At 46.5% G+C, this 18,373-nt stretch overlaps 1 protein-coding gene across 2 annotated transcripts; it reads left to right on the top strand.

The window, feature by feature from the left end:
- The first annotated feature begins 2,730 nt into the window (after positions 1 to 2,730).
- KCTD20 (potassium channel tetramerization domain containing 20) lies at positions 2,731 to 15,406 on the top strand. 2 transcript variants are annotated; one of them, XM_027897439.1, is made up of 8 exons: positions 2,731 to 2,834; positions 8,831 to 9,030; positions 9,847 to 10,126; positions 11,174 to 11,276; positions 11,806 to 11,926; positions 12,834 to 13,031; positions 13,494 to 13,604; positions 14,949 to 15,406. In XM_027897439.1, exons 1-8 carry the CDS (start codon positions 2,824 to 2,826, stop codon positions 15,239 to 15,241), a joined length of 1,317 nt encoding a protein of 438 aa, XP_027753240.1. In that variant the 5' UTR covers positions 2,731 to 2,823; the 3' UTR covers positions 15,242 to 15,406. The 2 variants fall into 2 exon arrangements, with proteins under 2 accessions (XP_027753240.1, XP_027753241.1); XM_027897440.1 differs by lacking the exons at positions 2,731 to 2,834; positions 8,831 to 9,030 and adding an exon at positions 9,309 to 9,325.
- Positions 15,407 to 18,373: the final 2,967 nt, after the last annotated feature.

Raw genomic sequence — 18,373 nt, forward strand, 5'->3', positions numbered from 1 at the left:
AGCAAGAATGTAACGGAATATTCTTAGAAAGCGTCAGAGCCACACTTGACATGTAAAATATTTATCCAGACGTGTAAACAAATCAAGAGGTGTTTTGCCAGTGTCCCACCGTGAACTTTTGTTGGTTGGAAGTCAGGAAGTGCTTTTCGGTTCTTGAAAATAAGGGATCAGGTTCTCTGCTGACATAAACTGGGAGTGCTCGTGGTTGGCCTCACCTGGCTGAAATTTTAGCCCCTGCTTTTGCCTCCCTAAAAATAAATCAAGATGTGTTTTCCAAAGAGCTGTAATGGTGCTAAATAAAACTCCTGTGTTTATTTTGGGGTTGGATTACTCACTATTACTTTGTAGTTACTCCACTCTATGAGGAGCCTTAGGTTTGTTTTGCTTTTTTTTGGTGTTATCAGTACCTTAGTGAGAATTAAGCAACGTGTTTGATTCAGGGAAATCTGTTGTTTTTAAGGGCAACACTGATAATCTTCCCTTTGTGCCTCTGCTCCCAAGGAGCATCTCAGCCCTTCAGCAGGAAAATTCAGCTGTGGCTTTATCTGAACGGGCTTCCCGTGGCTGTTGTGGTGAGATATGGGGGGACATGCCCTGTGGGGGTGCTAAATAATCCCCCTGGCAGGGCTCCTGTCTCATCCCAAAGCCTGGGAGAGATCTCCTGCGCTGGGTGAGGACACCAGAGTTTTGCCAAGGCTGGTTCTGCCCTTCTACACCGGCCCTTGAGTCGTGAATCTCTTTCTCAGCGCTGCAGTATTTCAAAATCCATTTCAACTTCCATTGCGTTCCATCGCAGCCTCCCCCGTTTGGTTTCGGTTTTTATTCTTATTATTATTATTATTTTGAAATCTCTTGGGTCGGCAGCCCCTGTGGCTGCATTCAAACTTTGAAAACTGTGCCATCTATTGTTGGTTTTCCAAACTGCCTCCTTGCCATTGGTTAAAACTCGGTGGCGGTTGGAGTTGTTGTAGGGCACGAGCTGGGGATGAGGGAGCGGTTATTGGTTGGGATCCCTTCCAGAGGAGGAAGGTGGAGTTTTGAGCCTTTCTAAAATAAGAGTCAAAAGCAATTAGGTGCTTTTTTTTTTTGTTATGGGTGACACACCAGGTAGTTTTTTTGTAGGAAACTAAAAGCTCTACAAATGAGGAAAGAGTTCAAAATACCCTGATGCTCATCTCAAGGGATGCACAGTGGACAGTTGCTGTGCTCAAATTATATTTATATAATTCAATATAATATAATTATTAATATATTACAATATATGTTATATAATATGAATAATGTTTATTATAATATATTTTATATGTGATATATCTATTTATATGTGATATATATTTATATGTGTTTTTATATATAATTACCCTATATATAGGGTAATTTTTTATATTTATTATAATAATTTATTATAATTTATATTTATTATAATATATTTTATATGTGATATATATTTATATGTATTTTTTTATATAATTACCCTATATATAGGGTAATTATAAGAGCTAATCTATAAATTATACATATAACAATCATATAAATTATATAAATATATTTTTATATAATATATAAATGTATATAAATTATAAAGCTTTTTTTCATAGTCCTGTTGATCACCTGCTGTGGGACAACACACCTTGGTGATTAGATGCTGTTGCTCTTTACCTTTCCCCAACTTCTTTACCAGGCCACAGGTGCTTCATTGCACCTGAATCTAAACAGCCAAGATAACTGGACATTAAAGGAATAAAATCTTGCCCCCAGACCAAAGGTATTAACAAGTGCTTGTAATGCAAAAGTCAGTAAATTAGGGAGAACTTGTTTGGGTTTTTTTTGTTTGTTGGTTTGGTTTTTTTGTTTGTTTGTTTGTTTTTTATTGTTTGGTTTTTGTTTGGTTTTTTTTATGTTGGATTGGTTGGTTTGTCTTCAAGTAAGATCCCTCTTAAGGGATCTTTCATTCACACTCTAAGACTTGTCAGGACATGTTTTGTCACTGGCGTTGGTCAGGATAAAAAGAGTTTCCTGCTTCTTCGGGCTCTGTTTACATTAAAAATTCTGTATTTTGGGTGGTGTGTGATGTATTTAATTCTGTTGTCCTGTGAAATTGTATTTGGAGCAGCCTGTGGGAAATCCAAGTACATCTCAGTGGAAAGGAGTGAGAAAAACAGAACAGATTGATTTCATATTTGAGCTGAGAGAGGGGAATGTTTCCAGGTGACATAAAAGTGTGACACCTCTGCCCTGCTGTGTGAAGGCACCTGAGCACTGAGGGAAGGGGCTGGCACTTACTGGGCACTGATGTATCAAAATAACACATTTTATCCTCATTTATTGTAAATTGATTTGGGCCCAAGTCCAGGGTCTTCTGGACTTGGGAATCCACATGCACGTGGTTAGTAACAAATCCAAAAAATGTGGTCGGTAGTTCCTCTCTACCTGCACAAGGGATATTGTGGCAGGAGGGGTTTTAACAAAACCGGACCAATTCCTGCGAGAACAGGCTCAACCAGGAATCTGGGGACAGAGAGAAAAGATTTGGGAGCGGGGGGGGGGAGAGACTTTTGCTGGAAAGAGAAGACTTAAAATAAACCAGTTTGTGCCGGCACAGATCGTTGTGTTCAAACATTCCATGAATCGGCTGCAGGGGGGTAAAAGGAGGGGTGTGAGGACTCTTAAAGTGAAATATTTACATGAATCAGCCGCCTGGGCTTTGGGGGAGTGACCAGCGCTGCTCTAAGAGATGAAACCCAGCCTTGCTGTGCTTTAGTGCTTCCCTGGGATCCAGCAGGATTTTTTGGGGGATACAGGTGCTGGCGGCACTGAGGACGGATGAGCCGGCAGTAAGTGAGGAGCTGGGAGGGGGGGGTGCTGGGCACAGCGTTTGCTCCAGGAAAAAGGGGGGAATTAGTTCTCTCAGAAGTTCTGATGGCTGCAGGTGGAGCAGATTCCCTTTAGAATTCCTCCAGAATTTCTCCTTATGCTTGTTCTCTACAGCTTACAATGGAGAATGTGTGGATTTGAAACCGAGCTCAATTTAGCTGCCCCAGAGAAAAACTTGAGAAAGAAACCAGCGTTTTAAAATCCAAAGGGATAAGGCAGCTCTTGCTTTTATGCTCTGTTGGAACACGTGGGTTTTTCTGAAGGCATTATAAGTGCTTTTGCAGAGAGTGGTAGAACAGAAAACACAGCAAAACTCTTGTTTTCTGCAGCTCTCTCTCGTTGCAGCTTTTTACATAAGTATTTGTAGCTTAATCTAGCACAGATGAAGGGGAAGTGTAACTCATAGGTGTCACCTGCCTTAAAACTTTATTTAGCTCAGTATTTTAGCAGAGGAACATTTGTTTTTCCTGTCTCTAGATAAAAATAACCTGCTTGTACTTGCAGCAGCTCATCTCTAACCAGAGTTTTTCCCCTTACCCTCATCAGATCTGCACATTCCATCCTTTTGCCAAGGAAGCCAGCTTTATTTAAATTGCTGAATTCAACCAGGCAGCACTAGCAAAGCTGCCACTGCCACAGTGGTAAAAAGCTCTTTATGAGGATCAACTGTATAATTTTTTTGCCTTTATTCCAGTCGTGTGAAGAGTAGAAATAGCCTTTATAGTTTTCTTGGTCGTGGCTCTTTAGCACAAATACCTTGAGTCTCACAGGGAGGGAAGCAGAAAAGCATTAACCTGTTGCTGTGGTGAGGAATTTTGTTCCCTTCTGGCTCTCCTGGTGGTGGGGCATTGCTGGATGCACTTCATCCATCCCCTTGACGAGGGTGCCACGAGGACTCTCCTATTTTGAACAAGTCTGTAATACATCAAGTTAATAAATCTCAATAATTCATCTGTAATTTAAGTGATAATAAAAAGCGGTGATGCTCTGAGTGTGGGGGCACTGATGTGGCTCCTTGAACAGAGCACTGGTGGTGACAGAAGGACCTGGTGAACTTTGGGTCTTAACCCAAGGTGTGCAAGTGCAGTGCTAAACCACTAAAAGCAGACTGCCAAGCTGTAGTTTTGAATTGCATTTGTTGAAACAGTGGATTTTTGTTAAGCCTCAAGTCAAGGAGCAAGTCAGTAAGCTTTGCTAACAGTGCAGCTCTATTCACAGAATGGGAGGAACAATCCAGCATTTCATCAGCTTCCTTGCTGTCTCTTGCCAAAGTTTTCGGGCTGCCCCGCGTTGCATCAGTCCTGCTGGACATTATTTTCCATCTATCATTTGGAGCCAGATGGAAAATGAATCCTCTGGATGTTGATAGAGTTATTTCATAACCAGGGAAAAGCTTTTTGTCCTGTGCCTGTGCCGGTTCAACCTATAAATCAGCTTTTATTGTCTGGTTGTGTTTGGAAAATGAAATGAGGATTGTTAATAGGTATGTGAGGAGCACAAGAAGGCTCCAGGTAGGTGTTTTTCTCTCTGGTGCAGTCCGTGTGAATGCACTTCCATGTTTTTCCCCAGTGGTCCAGGTGTATCCACAGGTGTATCCACAGGTGTATCCACAGGTGCCAGGGAGTGGCAGCCTCAGACCTGCCAAGTCTCACCTTGCCCTGAGCATCTGGTTTGGTTCAGGGGCACAGGGCAGTGCCTGGGGCTCTGCCTGGAGACACCAACTTCCCTCCTTGTGGGACAGCTGTGGAGCCAGGCTGGGAGAGCTGGGAATGTTCAGCCTGGAGCAGAGAAAGCTCCAGGGAGACCTCAGAGCCCCTTCCAGTGCCTAAAGGGGCTTTCCCTTTACAGAGTAGGAAATCAATCATTACGAGTTTGTTTCTCTTTTATTCTCAGAGAAACTTCTGGCATGTTCCAAGGATGTCTTTTAAGAAATTTGTGCTGCTTCTGGCTGATACAGAGTTAATTTTCTTCCTAGTAACTAGTAGGTGACTGTGGTTGGGATTTATGCTGGAAAAGGGGGTTGATAACACAGGGATGTTTTAGTTATTGCTGAGCAGGAATCACACAGAGCTGGGGCCTGTTCTGCTCCCCACCCCACCAGTGAGGAGCTGGGGGGACACAGCCAGGACAGCTGAGCCAAGGGATGGATATTCCACACCATATGGAATCATGCTTAGAATATAGAGGTGGGGGAAGAAGAGGGAAGGGGGGGGATGTTGGGAGTGATGGTGTTTGCCTTCCCAAGCCCCCATTAGGGGTGATGGAGTCTCCTGATGTCCTTGGGATGGCTGAACACCTGCCTGCCCGTGGGAAATGGGGAGTGAATCGCTTGGTTTGCTTTACTTGCATGCACAGTTTTTATAGAGTCATAGAATCCCAGAAGTCATCTCATTCCACCCCTCTGCTGTGTGCAGGGACATCTTCTGCTGTCCCAAGTTGCTCCAAGCCTAGTCCAGCCTGGCCTTGGACACTTCCAGGGATGGGGCAGCCACAGCTTCTCTGGGCAACCTGTGCCAGGGCCTCCCCACCCTCACAGGGAAGGATTTCTCCCAAATATCTAATCTATCCCTGCCCTCTGGCAGTTTGAAGCCATTCCCCCTTGTCCTATCAGCCCATTTTCTGACTAAGGCTCCCTTTCCATCTTCCTTGTAGCCCCTTCAGATCCTGGAAGGGGCTGTGAGGTCTCCACACAACCTTCCCTTTTCCTTTCCCCATTAAAATGTCTTTATCTCAGCTCACCAGCCTCTGTTCCTGTTCTCTCCCCATCCCACCAGGGAACAGGAGCACGTGTGGGGTTTAGTTGCCCTCTGGGGTTAAACCAGGACAGAAATTAAAGCCAGGCTTTAACTAAACGCTGTGGAAAGACGTGCAGTTCTGTTAGAAATCCCTCTTGTTCTGAAGGAGTGCACTGTGGAATTAGGTCAGGCACACCCTGCCTCCTCGTGTTTCCTGCTGGCTCATATTTCGGACAATAATTGCACATGGGAATGTTTTTGTGGACCTAAAGGAGTGTTGTCACCTTAAAAATGAGTTGTTTGCAGTTTTATTTCAGTCGTGGTGGTTACGCTGTGGTTTGGGAAGAGGGGGAGGGTTGATCACCACCTGATTCACTCGCTGCTTGTCCTTCCTTGCCGTTTACAAACCGAATGGTGAAGTAAATTACTCATTTCTACTATTTTTGCTCTCTTACAACCTCTCTGCTGCCGTGCCAGATGACAGTGAGGCCGTGCAAAAGCTGTCAGATGTTACAGCAAGGGCTGTAATTCAGTGGGTTTTGACAGCTCAGCTTTCCATTGTTTTCCTTTGAAGTTTCTGTGAAGTTCTTGATACCTAAAATACTCTGTAGTGGTTCTTTAAAAAAAAAAATCCCAAGGATAAGGAGTATACCCTTATAAATACAACAAAATATTATATTTATGTAGTTAAATAGAAGTAGAAACCAGCAGGTTTGTACTGATGCTTTTATTACCTTTTGTTTAATAAAGTGCTGCCTCTAAATGGGTTTTCTCTGCTGGGTGTGTGGCTGTAATTTGATTTCTTTTCGTGGCACACATCACCTTGTTTATGGTGATCTGTGCAGCTTAATCCATTCAGCTCCTGAGTAAGAACTGGGAACCTTGGGAATGGCTTTGGATGTGCCTCAGATTCGTTAGGGTGGGGAAGGAGAACACGCTGAGGATCTTCTCAGCCTCTCAACATTGTAGAACACTTCCTTCTTAAGAATTGCACAGAGCAAAGATCACCCTCTGCATCTCTGCAAAGCATTTGTAGCATGAGAACACAGGAGCCTTGGAAGGAAGGAAGGAAGGTGGTGACCTGGGAATTGCTGGTGCCTGGAGCTGAGCAGTGAACGTGCTGCAAGTCAGAGTAGCACCTGGGCAGGCAGAGGATCTGCTCCTCTGATCCTCAGGATTATGTCTCCTCCTCTGTGCCCCCTTTTTCTCTCATAAAACACTTCCCTGCAGTGTTTCCCAAGGCTGCTGGGAGCAATGAGCAGTTAATATTTGTAAAAAAGCTTTGAAGATGAATAGTGCTAATTATTATTTATGGGTATTGGCTCTCAGCACGGGGAGTTCTCCTTGATCCTGGGCATGAAAGGAAACCAGGACATTTGTAAGCTGGTCAGGCAGGAGTTTGGCCTTGAAGTCTTTGTGTCCTGATTTCCCCACTGTGTGTTTGCAATATATTTGTCTCATTAAATGACTACTTTGGGGATTTATTGCACCAGCCAGATGTGCTGAAGGAACCTTACTCATTTTCCTCAATTCTGCTGACACACGGTATGCAGGATTTGGGAATGCCAGGAGGGACCACAAGACAGGGAATTGCCACCAGTTTGGCCCAGGTTGGATAATCAGCAGGGCTGGACGTTCCACTTCCTGAAGATTTAATAAGGAAAGTCAGGTCTGATGCTTGGAAGAGCCACCCCATTGCAAAGAGCAGCTGTTTGTGAATCTGTTTTAACAGAACAAGGAGAAGGGTGTCCATCAGCTGGGGCTTTTCTCCTAAAAATCCTGCTTAGCAGGTTAAGCAGCAAAAGAATAGGAAATTACCAGGGAAAATTCACATATTATAGTTCCTGTGTGTGATGATAGTTCTATAAATAATTTTGGAGCTGTTGTAGTTGAGGACTCTGCTGAGGGGTGTTCAGGGTCTCATCACATGATGTGTAAGCAACAGATTTTCTAAAAATACACAGATAGAATAATGCTGGCAACTTAATATTGGCTTTACAGAACAAAGGGAAGGAACTGTTAATTCCTTTTTTAAATTCTCATTAAGAATTAAATGGTTCCAATGACTGCCAGGAACGATGGGCTTGAAACCCACCACTGAACTGCTCATTAAGGCTTCACCCTCAGCAGGTCCTGCCCACAAAACTCAGCAACTCTGCCTTGGCATTTTGTTGTTTTATTAGTGCTGTGTTTTATCTGGTTTGTCTCTACCAGGCTGGGGTCAGAGATGGCACCCACAGGCCCTGGGGTCTTCATTCAGCCAAGGAAAAGACACAGGACAATTGTTCAGCAGGGGGGAAATTGGGAAAATTCATTAATGAGGAAACTGGTGCTTTGTGTTTGAGAGGGTGGAAGGAAAACAGTTGAAGCCAAGAAAGGAGAACTGGTTCTGGTCCAGGGCCAAACAAATGCCAGAGAGAATGAGGGAAAGAGAGCAAAGAGATCTGTTGGGAGATAACAGGGAGTGAAGTTACAAATTAGGAAGAATTTCACTTGGAAAAAAATGTTTAAAAAAATGGAAGCTGTGTCTGCATATGCTGGAACAACATTCCAGATTTAAGTGGCGTTGGTTAAAGCATCGTGTATGAGGCTTCTCCAGCCATGGATGTTCTGCATCACACAAGTGTTTTTTGTAGGAGTGTTTTGGGTTAGATCCTGGGCTGAGCACTGTGTTGACAGCAGGGGCATAAATCAAGAAGGAAAACCCAAAACCAAGGAGTGGCTGGGAGCAGGGAACCTCCTGGTCAAACCTCAGAGTGGTGAAGTGGCAACCCCTGAGCTGTTAATTGGGAAAATGTTCTATTTCAGGCTGCAGCCGTGTTACAGAGCTCGTATTGCCAGGGCTGGGAATCAGGAGATGTATAAACATGTTGAAAGGGCTCTAGAGGTCTGGAAGGGGGGCAATTGCCAGGAAGGTATTTGCAGGAACACACATGCGAGCTAAAGACATCAGTGGCTTTAGTCTTAGCTTTAAAAAACCCAAAGATTTATAGATTAAATACATTAAATATATTTAATAGACCCCTGGTTACTTTAAAAGCTTTTTTCATTTTCCTAAGTGAATGCAGGGGCATCATAAGCCTCTGAAACACAGTTAAACACCTGAAAAAAAAATAACTTTTGAGCCTGAGGGACTTGGCCTGTGGTACCAGATCCAGGGATTTGAGCTTCATTGCTCAGGAATTCCCTCCAAAAGTAACAACCTGGTGTTTTTCCTCCAGCTCTTCCCTTCGGAAACGCCACCAACTCCTGACAGCACGGAGGCCCAGCATGAATGTGAACTGTGCTGGGGGGACAGACTGGTCGAGGAACCTGGAGTCCAGTTGCCCTGTGGAAAACAGACCTGTGGCATCCCATGAGCCAGAAGAAAGTGCTGTGGTGGTAGGAGGTCACAGCCCTGCTGCAGTTCCCAGGCCTGAGGGTAAGGAAGGATAACGTCCTCACCTCACAGTCTTTGAGGGAGATTAGTTTTTTGTTCTCTGAGGGGTGTTCTGTTTTTGGAAAAGGTTCCAGTGTCACAAGGCAGGCTGCACAGGGGAGTGTGTACCCTGCTCTAAAGGACAGCAGTTCACAGCAGAGTTCAGCAGCTTGGCAGGATCATCCCATGGGAATGCCCTGGGGCTGTCCCTGAACAGATTCCCTGGAAGCAGCTGGACAGTCCTGTGTGCCCACCACGGACCAGCATCAAGCACTGCTGACTTGCACCACCTGGTGAGGTGTGTGCTGCTGCTCCAGCTGCCTGGGAGGGCCTGTATCTGTATTTCTGAGCTTGTTTACTTTCCTGTGCTCCTGCCCTTTGCCACTGAAACCATCACTGGGGTTCGTTAGGAAATTTTTTTATCCAAAATCCAACACAGTCTGGTTGTGTCGGGGGGGGTTAGGTTGGATATCAGGAAAAGGTTCTTCCCCCAGAGGGTGGTTGGCACTGAGCAGGCTCCCCAGGGCAGTGGGCACAGCCCCCAGGCTGCCAGAGCTCAAGAATTGTTTGGACAACACCCTCAGGCATGTGGTGGGATTTTGGGGTTGTCCTGTGCAGGGCCAGGAGTGTGACTGATAATTCTTGTGATTTCCTTCCATCTCAGCATATTCTGTGATACAACATTACTCTGACAGTTATGTCTATTGGACTCCTTAATTATATGACTCAGTTTTCTCGTTCCAGTAGGAGGTGTTACTACGAAAAGATGTTTTCCAATAAATCATCTCTTACCCTGCAGCATTTATTTGTCTCCCTCAGGTTTGGATCCCGAATGCCGACACCACACCTGCCCAGGAAGTCCCCAGATCAGCTGCATGCCCCCTGCTCCCGAAGACACTCACAGCTGCCATTTCCCAGATGGAAATAAGAGACAGTCGGAATATTTCAGCCCCCAGGAGCGCCACGGATGCTGCACTTTGTCTTCGAGCAGCAGTTCACAGACAGTGGCTCCCGAGAAAGTGACCCTCGTGGTGGATGGCACTCGCTTTGCAGTGAACCCCCAGATCTTCACTGCTCACCCTGACACCATGCTGGGAAGGTGAGTCACGTCTGTTGTTTTCAGGATAACTCAGGTGGGTCAAATGTTTGTTAAAAGTGGAGCAAACCCCCAGTGTTTGTTTTGTGATCTCATCTGTACACACAAGCAAAGCAAGGGTGACCTCAGTCAGAGCTTGGCTGTGAGGGAGGCCCCGAGGATGTGACCAGATGGAGAGGTGGTGGTTCTCTAGATAAGTCTCCCTTTGGTCCATTTCCATCAGAAAATGCACACTTTTTGTGGTCTCAGTTTGCTTTCTCTCCAAGTGTTTGCCTGGTTTGTAAGCAGCACATCTGTCCACAGCTGATAACCTCCCTCCTGAATGGGGAGTGTGATAATGCTCCATCCCCTCCTGCTGCCCTCTTTTGATACTCTCCCAATTAGAAGTTCCTCAGCTCCCTCTAAGAGGGCTGGAAGGTTGGAACCCGCTGCTGCAACAAGAAGCACTCATGTTGTGTATTGCCAGCACTTCCCCCTTCTCTGACCAGAGGGAGATAGTCCTGTCAGGTCACTGACCCTTGCACTGGTCATTGTGTAAAACAAACAAAACAAGGGGTCACAAGACATGTGGAGTTATCTGGTGTAGGTCAGTGAAAGGGCTTTATTTGCCAGGGGATTTTCTGCCCCAGGGCTGACTGATCTGTTCCTTGGCTTGTTCCTTACACAGTAGCTGTAGCAACAGAACCCAGACCTCCCCGAGCCAGCTCCTGTGCTTATGTACCATGGAACAGGTTGGAGCGTGGGTTTGTCACTGTATCTCTGTGTCAGTGGCCTGGGTTGGAAGGGACCTTAAAGCCCATCTCATTCCACCCCCTGCCATGGGCAGGGACACCTTCCACCAGCCCAGGCTGCTCCAAGCCCCATCCAACCTGGCCTTGGACACTCCCAGGGATGATGGGGCAGCCACAGCTTCTCTGGGCAACCTGTGCCTGTCCCCACCCTCCCAGGGAAGCATTTTTTAACCTCAGTGCACCTCTTTGTCCCTGAAATAAATGCATTTCTGTATTCTTCTGTATTCTTACGTGGGTTTTTTTTTTTTTCTCTCTTCAGAATGTTTGGGCCAGGAAGAGAATATAATTTCACCAGGCCAAATGAGAAGGGAGAGTATGAAATCGCCGAGGGAATCAGCTCAGCCGTGTTCCGCACGGTGCTGGTAAGGAGATGTTTGCAGATTGGGGGAGTAAAAAAAAAAAAAAGAAATAAACAATCTGTTTGTCACATGTGCAAAGCTGAGCCGTCTCTCCAGGCAGCTGCACTCCCTGGGACATTCTGTTTTTACGTTTTGCGTGGTGATTTTTTAAAGAAAAAAAAATACAGGAGGCTTTGGTAGAAGTCAGTGATTCAGATATTTGCTCATCTTGCCTTTTACCTTTCCTGAGTCCTGTTGTTGGAATTCCTGAGCTGCCACCCTGACCTTGTGGTTGCATATAAATGTCTGTTGCACGTGAGATATCACTAAACCCTGTGCCGTGGGAAAAGCTTTAACTGGAGCTCATCATTTATCAGACCCAAGAGGAGCTGCAGATGTAGCTTCTTGAACAGTCAGGGTTGTTTTTTACTGTTCACAGAGCTATAAACAGCCTCTGTAGCTCTCAAATGTTGGTAAACAAAACCAAGAACTAATTAAGAATTATCAAGACAGTGTTAATTTTTCTCTCTAAAAACTGTCCTTACATTTGCAGGATTATTACAAAACTGGAGTCATTAACTGCCCTGATGGGATTTCCATCCCAGACCTTCGGGACACGTGTGATTACCTCTGCATAAACTTTGATTTCAACACAATCAAATGTCAAGACTTAAGTAAGTATGGAAAGAAATCAGCTCCTAGGAGATCAACTGCGTGGATCCTGATTCAGTACAGCTCTTACTCATGTACTTTAGTTTAAGCATGAAATGTGGATTCCACTAGGGCTCAAGCTGCATTTAAACAGCTGCTTTTTTGCTGCCTTAACCAGAACTGAAGTGATTGAGACACCTTGGTCAAAAAGCAAATCATAAACATTCTGGTCTCTTTTTGTAACAGAGGCCAGGCAGAGCTTGCTGTTATAGCCAACAAAAGGAAGGCTAAAAGCAGGGTTATGACTCCAAATGTATCCAAAATGTACCAGAGAATCGTGAATAATTTAAGCTAAAGAATGATGGGCAAAGCAGAAACCAAGGATACCAGAGCTGGGAGGTGACAGAGTTCCTAACCATGAAGGGATTTGATTGGGAGCAGCTTTTTGGTGGGCATGCTGGCAAAGAAAGGACTTTTAACACAGGCAGACCTGTGAAATGGGGTGTGTGGTACAGTGGCACAGGCTGTGGGTGGAATTTCCTGCCCTCTTCTCTGATGAGTGATCAAGGAGAAGGCAGCAAAATGTACTTTCAGGGGCAGAGGTTGTTGCTGCGAATTCAAGTTAAGTATCAAAATGAATTAATTATTCAGTCTGTTACTGTTTCACTCTGTTGATTGGAGCTTGGTGGGTTTTTTTTTCGTGGCCATGGAACGGTTCTGCAGTGTAATTTGCATCCCATTTGAAATGCAGCCTTGTACATCTGATTTTGCCAGCTCTGGAGCTGGAGGCTGTTGATGCCTCTGAGCATATGTTGAGCAGTTTGTCTGAGGCAGAATTCCGACTGCGCTCTTGGATGGATCTGGAAGTGCAGAGCTGGGCCATATTTCCATGGTGCAGAACAGCTCACTGCCTGCTCTCTGCCTCCCCAGGCGCTCTGCTACACGAGCTCTCCAACGATGGGGCTCACAAGCAGTTTGACAGCTACCTGGAGGAGCTGATCCTGCCCATCATGGTGGACAGTGCCAGGAAAGGGGAGCGGGAGTGTCACATCGTCGTGCTGACAGATGAGGACACCGTGGACTGGGATGAAGATCATCCACCTCCCATGGGAGAGGAGTACTCACAGAGTAAGGGCTCTGCACTGGGGGCTCCTGGCTCTGGGTGCCAAACATCCAGCTGTAGGGAAAGGGCCCATTCCTAAACAACAGGCTTCCTCCAGGAGGTGTCCTGGCACGTTTAGCCCTGTTTTGTGCACTCCTTTTGAGTTGCTGCTGCTGGGGGCAGGACACTTGGTTGGTTAGAGCTATGCTCTGATCCCTGTGTTGGGACTGACAGCACACAGTGCAGCTTTTCCTCGTGTTCCTGCCTCCCCCTCAGCCTTTTCCTGGCTCCTTAGTGAGGGAATACTCCTTGCTTTCCACTCCCATCACCTCCCAGCCTGTCCTGACTGGGAGTGCAACTGATCCCGGTGAGGAGAGCAGACACCTTGAAAACCACGCCTGGTATTAGGCAGCCCCACAGCTGAGCATGTCAAAACCAGGGAGAAGGTTCCTCTTTGTAGATTGTAATCACCTCTTTCCTTTCCCAAGTCCTTTACAGTTCTAAGCTGTACAGATTCTTCAAGTACATCGAGAACAGGGACGTGGCAAAGGCCGTGTTAAAGGAGCGGGGCCTGAAAAACATTCGCATTGGCATCGAAGGTAAATGTTGCTTCAGCAAAGGAAACCCTGAAACAGGTGACTCCACACTCAGTAAAGCCTGGTTTCCTCTCAACTCCAGGTATTTCCTGTTTTACTCTGTGTTTTACATTATTTTTATGAAACTGGTCAAAGCTGGGCGTGTTCCTTCACCTTAAAGGAAGGTAAAAGATACATAAGTAAGTACATACCAGTACGCCTTGTGTCCTTAGGAATGAGTAAACAGGAAACAGGAGTCAAATGATTCCACCTGCTGCTCCAAGCATTCCCTTAGGGAGTCCAGAGAAAGTTATGCTCTGTCCTGGGAGACTGTCTTATTTTTATAGTAGCTGTGTTTGCTCACAAAATGGCTGATGCTGTGCAGCTATTGATCCTATGACTGACTGCACACGGTGCTGCACCCTCTTGTCAGAGAATCATGGAATCATTTAGGTTGGAAAAACCCTCTGAGACCACTGAGTGCAACTATTAACCCAGCACTGCCAAGCCCACCACTAAACCATGTCCCCAAGTGCCATATTCACATATGTTTTTGGTGCCTTCAGGGATGGTGACTCCACCACTGCCCTGGGCAGCTGTGCCAGGGCTGGACAAACCTTTTGGTGAAGAAAATTTCCCTCATATCCAGCCTAAACCTCCCCTGCTGCAACTTGAGGCCTTTGCCTCTTGTCCTGTCCTTGTTCCCTGGGAGCAGAACCTGATCCCCAGCTGGCTCCCCCTTCCTGTCAGGGAGTTGGAGTGAGAAGGTCCCCCCCGAGCTTCCTTCTCTCCAGGCTGAGCCCTCCCAGCTCCCTCAGCTGCTCCTGCTGCTCCAGCCCCTTCCCCAGCTCCGTTCCCTTCTCTGGACATGCTCCAGCCACTCAATGTCTGTCTCATTCTGACCCCAGGATTCAAGATGTGGACTCAGCAGTGGGACAATCCCTGTCCTGGTTCTACTAGAACACTATTGCTGGTCCAGGCCAGGATGCCCTTGGCCTCCTTGCCCACCTGGGCACACCTGACCTCATGTTTAGCCTTGGCCCTTCTGACTTTTTCCCCTGCATAACCTCGTGGCATTCTCAGAGCCCTCCTGATTTACCTGCCCCTTCTTCCTGCTTTTCATTCCCATCTTTGGCACATGGGAATGCCCTGCTCCTGCAGCTTCAAGTTTTCCTTCTCGAGGAACGTCCAGCCTCCCAGGACTCCTTGGCAGGGGAAAAGAGAACAGTCTTTTGCAAGCCAGTAATGCAAAATGTGTGTGTGTGTGTCCCACCCTGACCCCACAGTCACTCCCACCTGGCTCTTCTGGAATGCTGCTGAGAGTCAGAGGGGCGCAGTGCAGCTGAGGGGGACTGTCTGTGTTTCCAGGCTATCCCACCTGCAAAGAGAAGGTGAAGAGGAGGCCTGGTGGCCGCTCAGAAGTCATCTACAACTACGTCCAGCGGCCGTTCATCCAGATGTCCTGGGAGAAGGAAGAGGGCAAGAGCCGCCACGTGGATTTCCAGTGCGTTCGCAGCAAATCCCTCACCAACCTGGTCACGGTGGGGGACGATGTCTCAGAGGACCACGAGGTGATGATGCATCACCCCCCACAGGTGGATGAGCTGGACAGGCTGAACGCCCCCTTCTCCCAGATGGTTCTGAACGATTTCCCGGATTAGGGGCCGGGAGGGTCCTGCTGGATGTGGGGGACATCTCCTCGTGCTCTCGTCCCTGAGCGGTGGATCACGGACTCCTTGCAAGGTGCTTTATCCTCGTTCATGCTCTTAACTACGTTGTCATATTTACAAGCATGTTAATAAAAGAGCCACACTCCATAGTCTTAATTGTGCAATCAAAAGCAACATCTCCTCAGACAAAAAGGAAATGATGCCGTTTGTTTCTGCTGCAAAGGCTTCCGGATTGGTGGGCGCTGAATATTTTATCCAAACTTCTAAAAGAAGAGCACAATTATGTAGAAACAGCTTGTTTGGCGTTGAGAGAGGAAATTCTGGGCCTGTCAAGAGACAAAGCTTTCCTTTCCCATTAGGCACTTAGCTTTGCTTTTGTGGGAATCAGTTGCAGAGGAGCAGAACATCAAAGCAGGACAGATGATGCTCTTTCATCAACCAGCAGAAATGTAGCACAGTCGTGACAGCAAAATCCTGAGCGTGGAGGAATCTGTTTGCACTGGATCCAGCGTGCTGTACTGTCCTAGGATGAACCAGGTCCATAGGAAGCATATGCCTGCTCACAGGAATTTCCCATATTTACTTCTCCATGAGATGGAATCATTGTTTTTAGGGATGTGTTCTCTTAAGTTCTGTAAAACAAGTAGATGGTGCTGAAGGAAAACCCAAAAGAGAGACTGTAGCTGATGTTTTACCAACCCAGTAAATCTGTTTAGTAGCCATATAGATGTGAAGCTTTCTAGAGGTGACTGTGCATGCTACAGACTTTCAGTTGTCTCCTTCATCCCCCTTCTGAGACAAAAAAAGCCAGTGGAGGAGCTCCCAGTACAAACAGTACCTGAGTAAAATCCTTGGTCTCATCCACTTTAGTTGGTCAGAATTCCTGGAGACTCTCCAAGGAACTCTCTGCTGCTGCAGCTTTGGAAGGCCAGCTCCTTCCCAGGTTGGAACTGAGTGGATTGTTTTGTTGTCAGGCAGGTAAGAAATACCTACAGTAAACCAGCCCTCAGGAGAGAAAAATACACATCCCTGGGAACAACTCCTTTGCTGCTCTGGGTGTAGTGTCCTGATCTGTGTAAGGCTCTGGGAATTTTGGGTTCAGGGCCAGCAAAGCTTTCCCTGTGAGAACAGCCACACTCCAGGCTGGTTTAGCACAGATAGATTGGAGCTTGCTGGTCTTGTTCCTGCAGCAGGAGTTTCCTGTTGGAATTTCCTATAGGAATAACCTGTAGGACTTCCCTCTAGGCTGGCTTAACCACTGCTGAGCCCGTGGGGAGTTCAGCTCTGCCCCAGCTGAGCCTCACAAAGCCATCCCTTCTGGCTGGAGGGGAGTTTGAATACTCCAGGACTGGAGTATCTGGACATGGTGCTGGTGCAAAGAAAAGCTGAAAGCATTCAAAAAGGAAGAGAGGGACAGGGCTCCTTGCAGGGTGGTTCAGGTCAGTGCTGCTCTTGAAACCTGGACCATTTGGGCACTGAGTTACCTGGTCAGACTTGGCAAAGTGGAGGTCAGTATTAGTCTGCCCCTGGAAAGTTTAATCTTTTATTATCAGGACTGCATCATCAAGGGAATCTGTATTGTTCTCCCTCTGACTGCCAAGTGCATGGAGCATTTGTTGACCAGTGAAGATTGCTGCTGTTTGCTGCTGGGGATGGTTGTGGTTTTCAGTGTAAAACGTGACAAGATCAGGCAAAAATTTGTAGTTACAAGTAACAAAGCTCTGCCAAGACACCTATGGCTGATACTTCAGTTCCCATTTGTGTGGATACAGGTTTCTGTTCTTAGGGGTTTTTTTTTTCAAGTGCAGCAAATAGGTCTCTTCTTTTTAAAAGTGCCTATGGGAAGATTTCAGGTCCCAGGGGTTTCAGATGCCCAAGTTCCACCTGAGTACTTTTGAAAAAACTCCTCCCTCCGTGTCGTTGGGTCAGTACAAGAAGTGTCCTTCGGTGCCTGCACAGGGCTGGGGGGGTTGTGCAGTCACTCCCTCTGTTGCTCCAGATGAATTTCTATTTTTGTAGTAGAGAAAGGAAGACTTATGGACCATTAACCTCCCACCAGGGGCCAGACCAAACCCGTTCCCTCAGGACAGGCAGCAGCACTGGTGAGCCTGGGTGTGCCCAGCAGGGATGGAGGTTGCCCCCAGGCCCTTTGATTATGTTTTTCAGTGTGTATTTATTTTTACCTCAGTGTCAGTTTTAATTATTTGAGTATTGGCATTGCCCAGCTGAGTTGGGAGTTGGGAGCTTACACATGTTCTGCTCGTAAGGACTGAAGGGTGTGTGTGTTGTTGAAAGCTCTTCTTCAGGACTCTCTCGAGGCATCAGGTGCTGAGAATTGGACCTCCATGGCACCTTTTGGGATCTGACAGCAAAGTCCCATGGCCAGCCAAAACAAATCCCACCCTGTGTGTCCCTGAGCCCGAGGGTCAGCTCAGCCTCTTTGTTAGAAAGAGTGGCCACAGGTTCAGGACTGTCACTGCCTGCAGGAGCTTGTGGTTCCCTGTGGAATCAGCTGGACCTTCAGCCTGGGATGGAGATATCCAGCTCCCATGATTGCCATGCACTTTTTACCACTCGCCCAGTGTAGTTTATTGGCTCTCCCGAGTAATTCAAGGTGAATTTGGGGTTTTAATTTTTGTTAGCAAAGTGAATTCCATTGGAACACTGAATAAAACTGACAAAGTGTTTGCTTTTCCTCCTCTCATGGTCACCTACTTCAGGTACAAGGTCAACTCTTGTCTTATTCTAGATGTACTGAAGTGTTCCCCGTGCTGTGTATGAACTCCAGATGTATGGTTTCTGTATTAAAATATAAATTATATATGACCTGTGTGGCTCTTCTAAAACTTGTTTTAACTGTGGAGTAGAAGAACAGGCTGGGGATAGGGGGATAGAGGGTTTTGGAGTAGTGGAAGGTGTCTCTGCCCAGGGCAAGGGGTGGGACTGGATCTCTAAAATCTCCTCCCAACCCAAACCAGTCTGGGATTCCACAATTCCAGCTGGTAAAACACAACATGCCAGCACCAGTGCGTCTACTGAAGTGGATTTTATTTACACGACACAATGAGATCTGTCCATAAAAAGTTGACTACACCTGCCCAATTTTACAGTGCAATTGTGGAA

Source organism: Empidonax traillii, unplaced genomic scaffold (assembly GCF_003031625.1).
Source record: "Empidonax traillii isolate 1590-97213 ecotype Southwest subspecies unplaced genomic scaffold, ASM303162v1 scaffold541:size654180, whole genome shotgun sequence".
Classification (NCBI taxonomy): Eukaryota; Metazoa; Chordata; class Aves; order Passeriformes; family Tyrannidae; genus Empidonax; species Empidonax traillii.

Bases quoted from the DNA above. Each gene is read 5' to 3' on its own strand.
- KCTD20 (XM_027897439.1), top strand. The intron at 11,927-12,833 runs GTAAGTATGGAA...CTGCCTCCCCAG, and splicing joins AATCAAATGTCAAGACTTAA to GCGCTCTGCTACACGAGCTC. The intron at 13,605-14,948 runs GTAAATGTTGCT...CTGTGTTTCCAG, and splicing joins CATTCGCATTGGCATCGAAG to GCTATCCCACCTGCAAAGAG.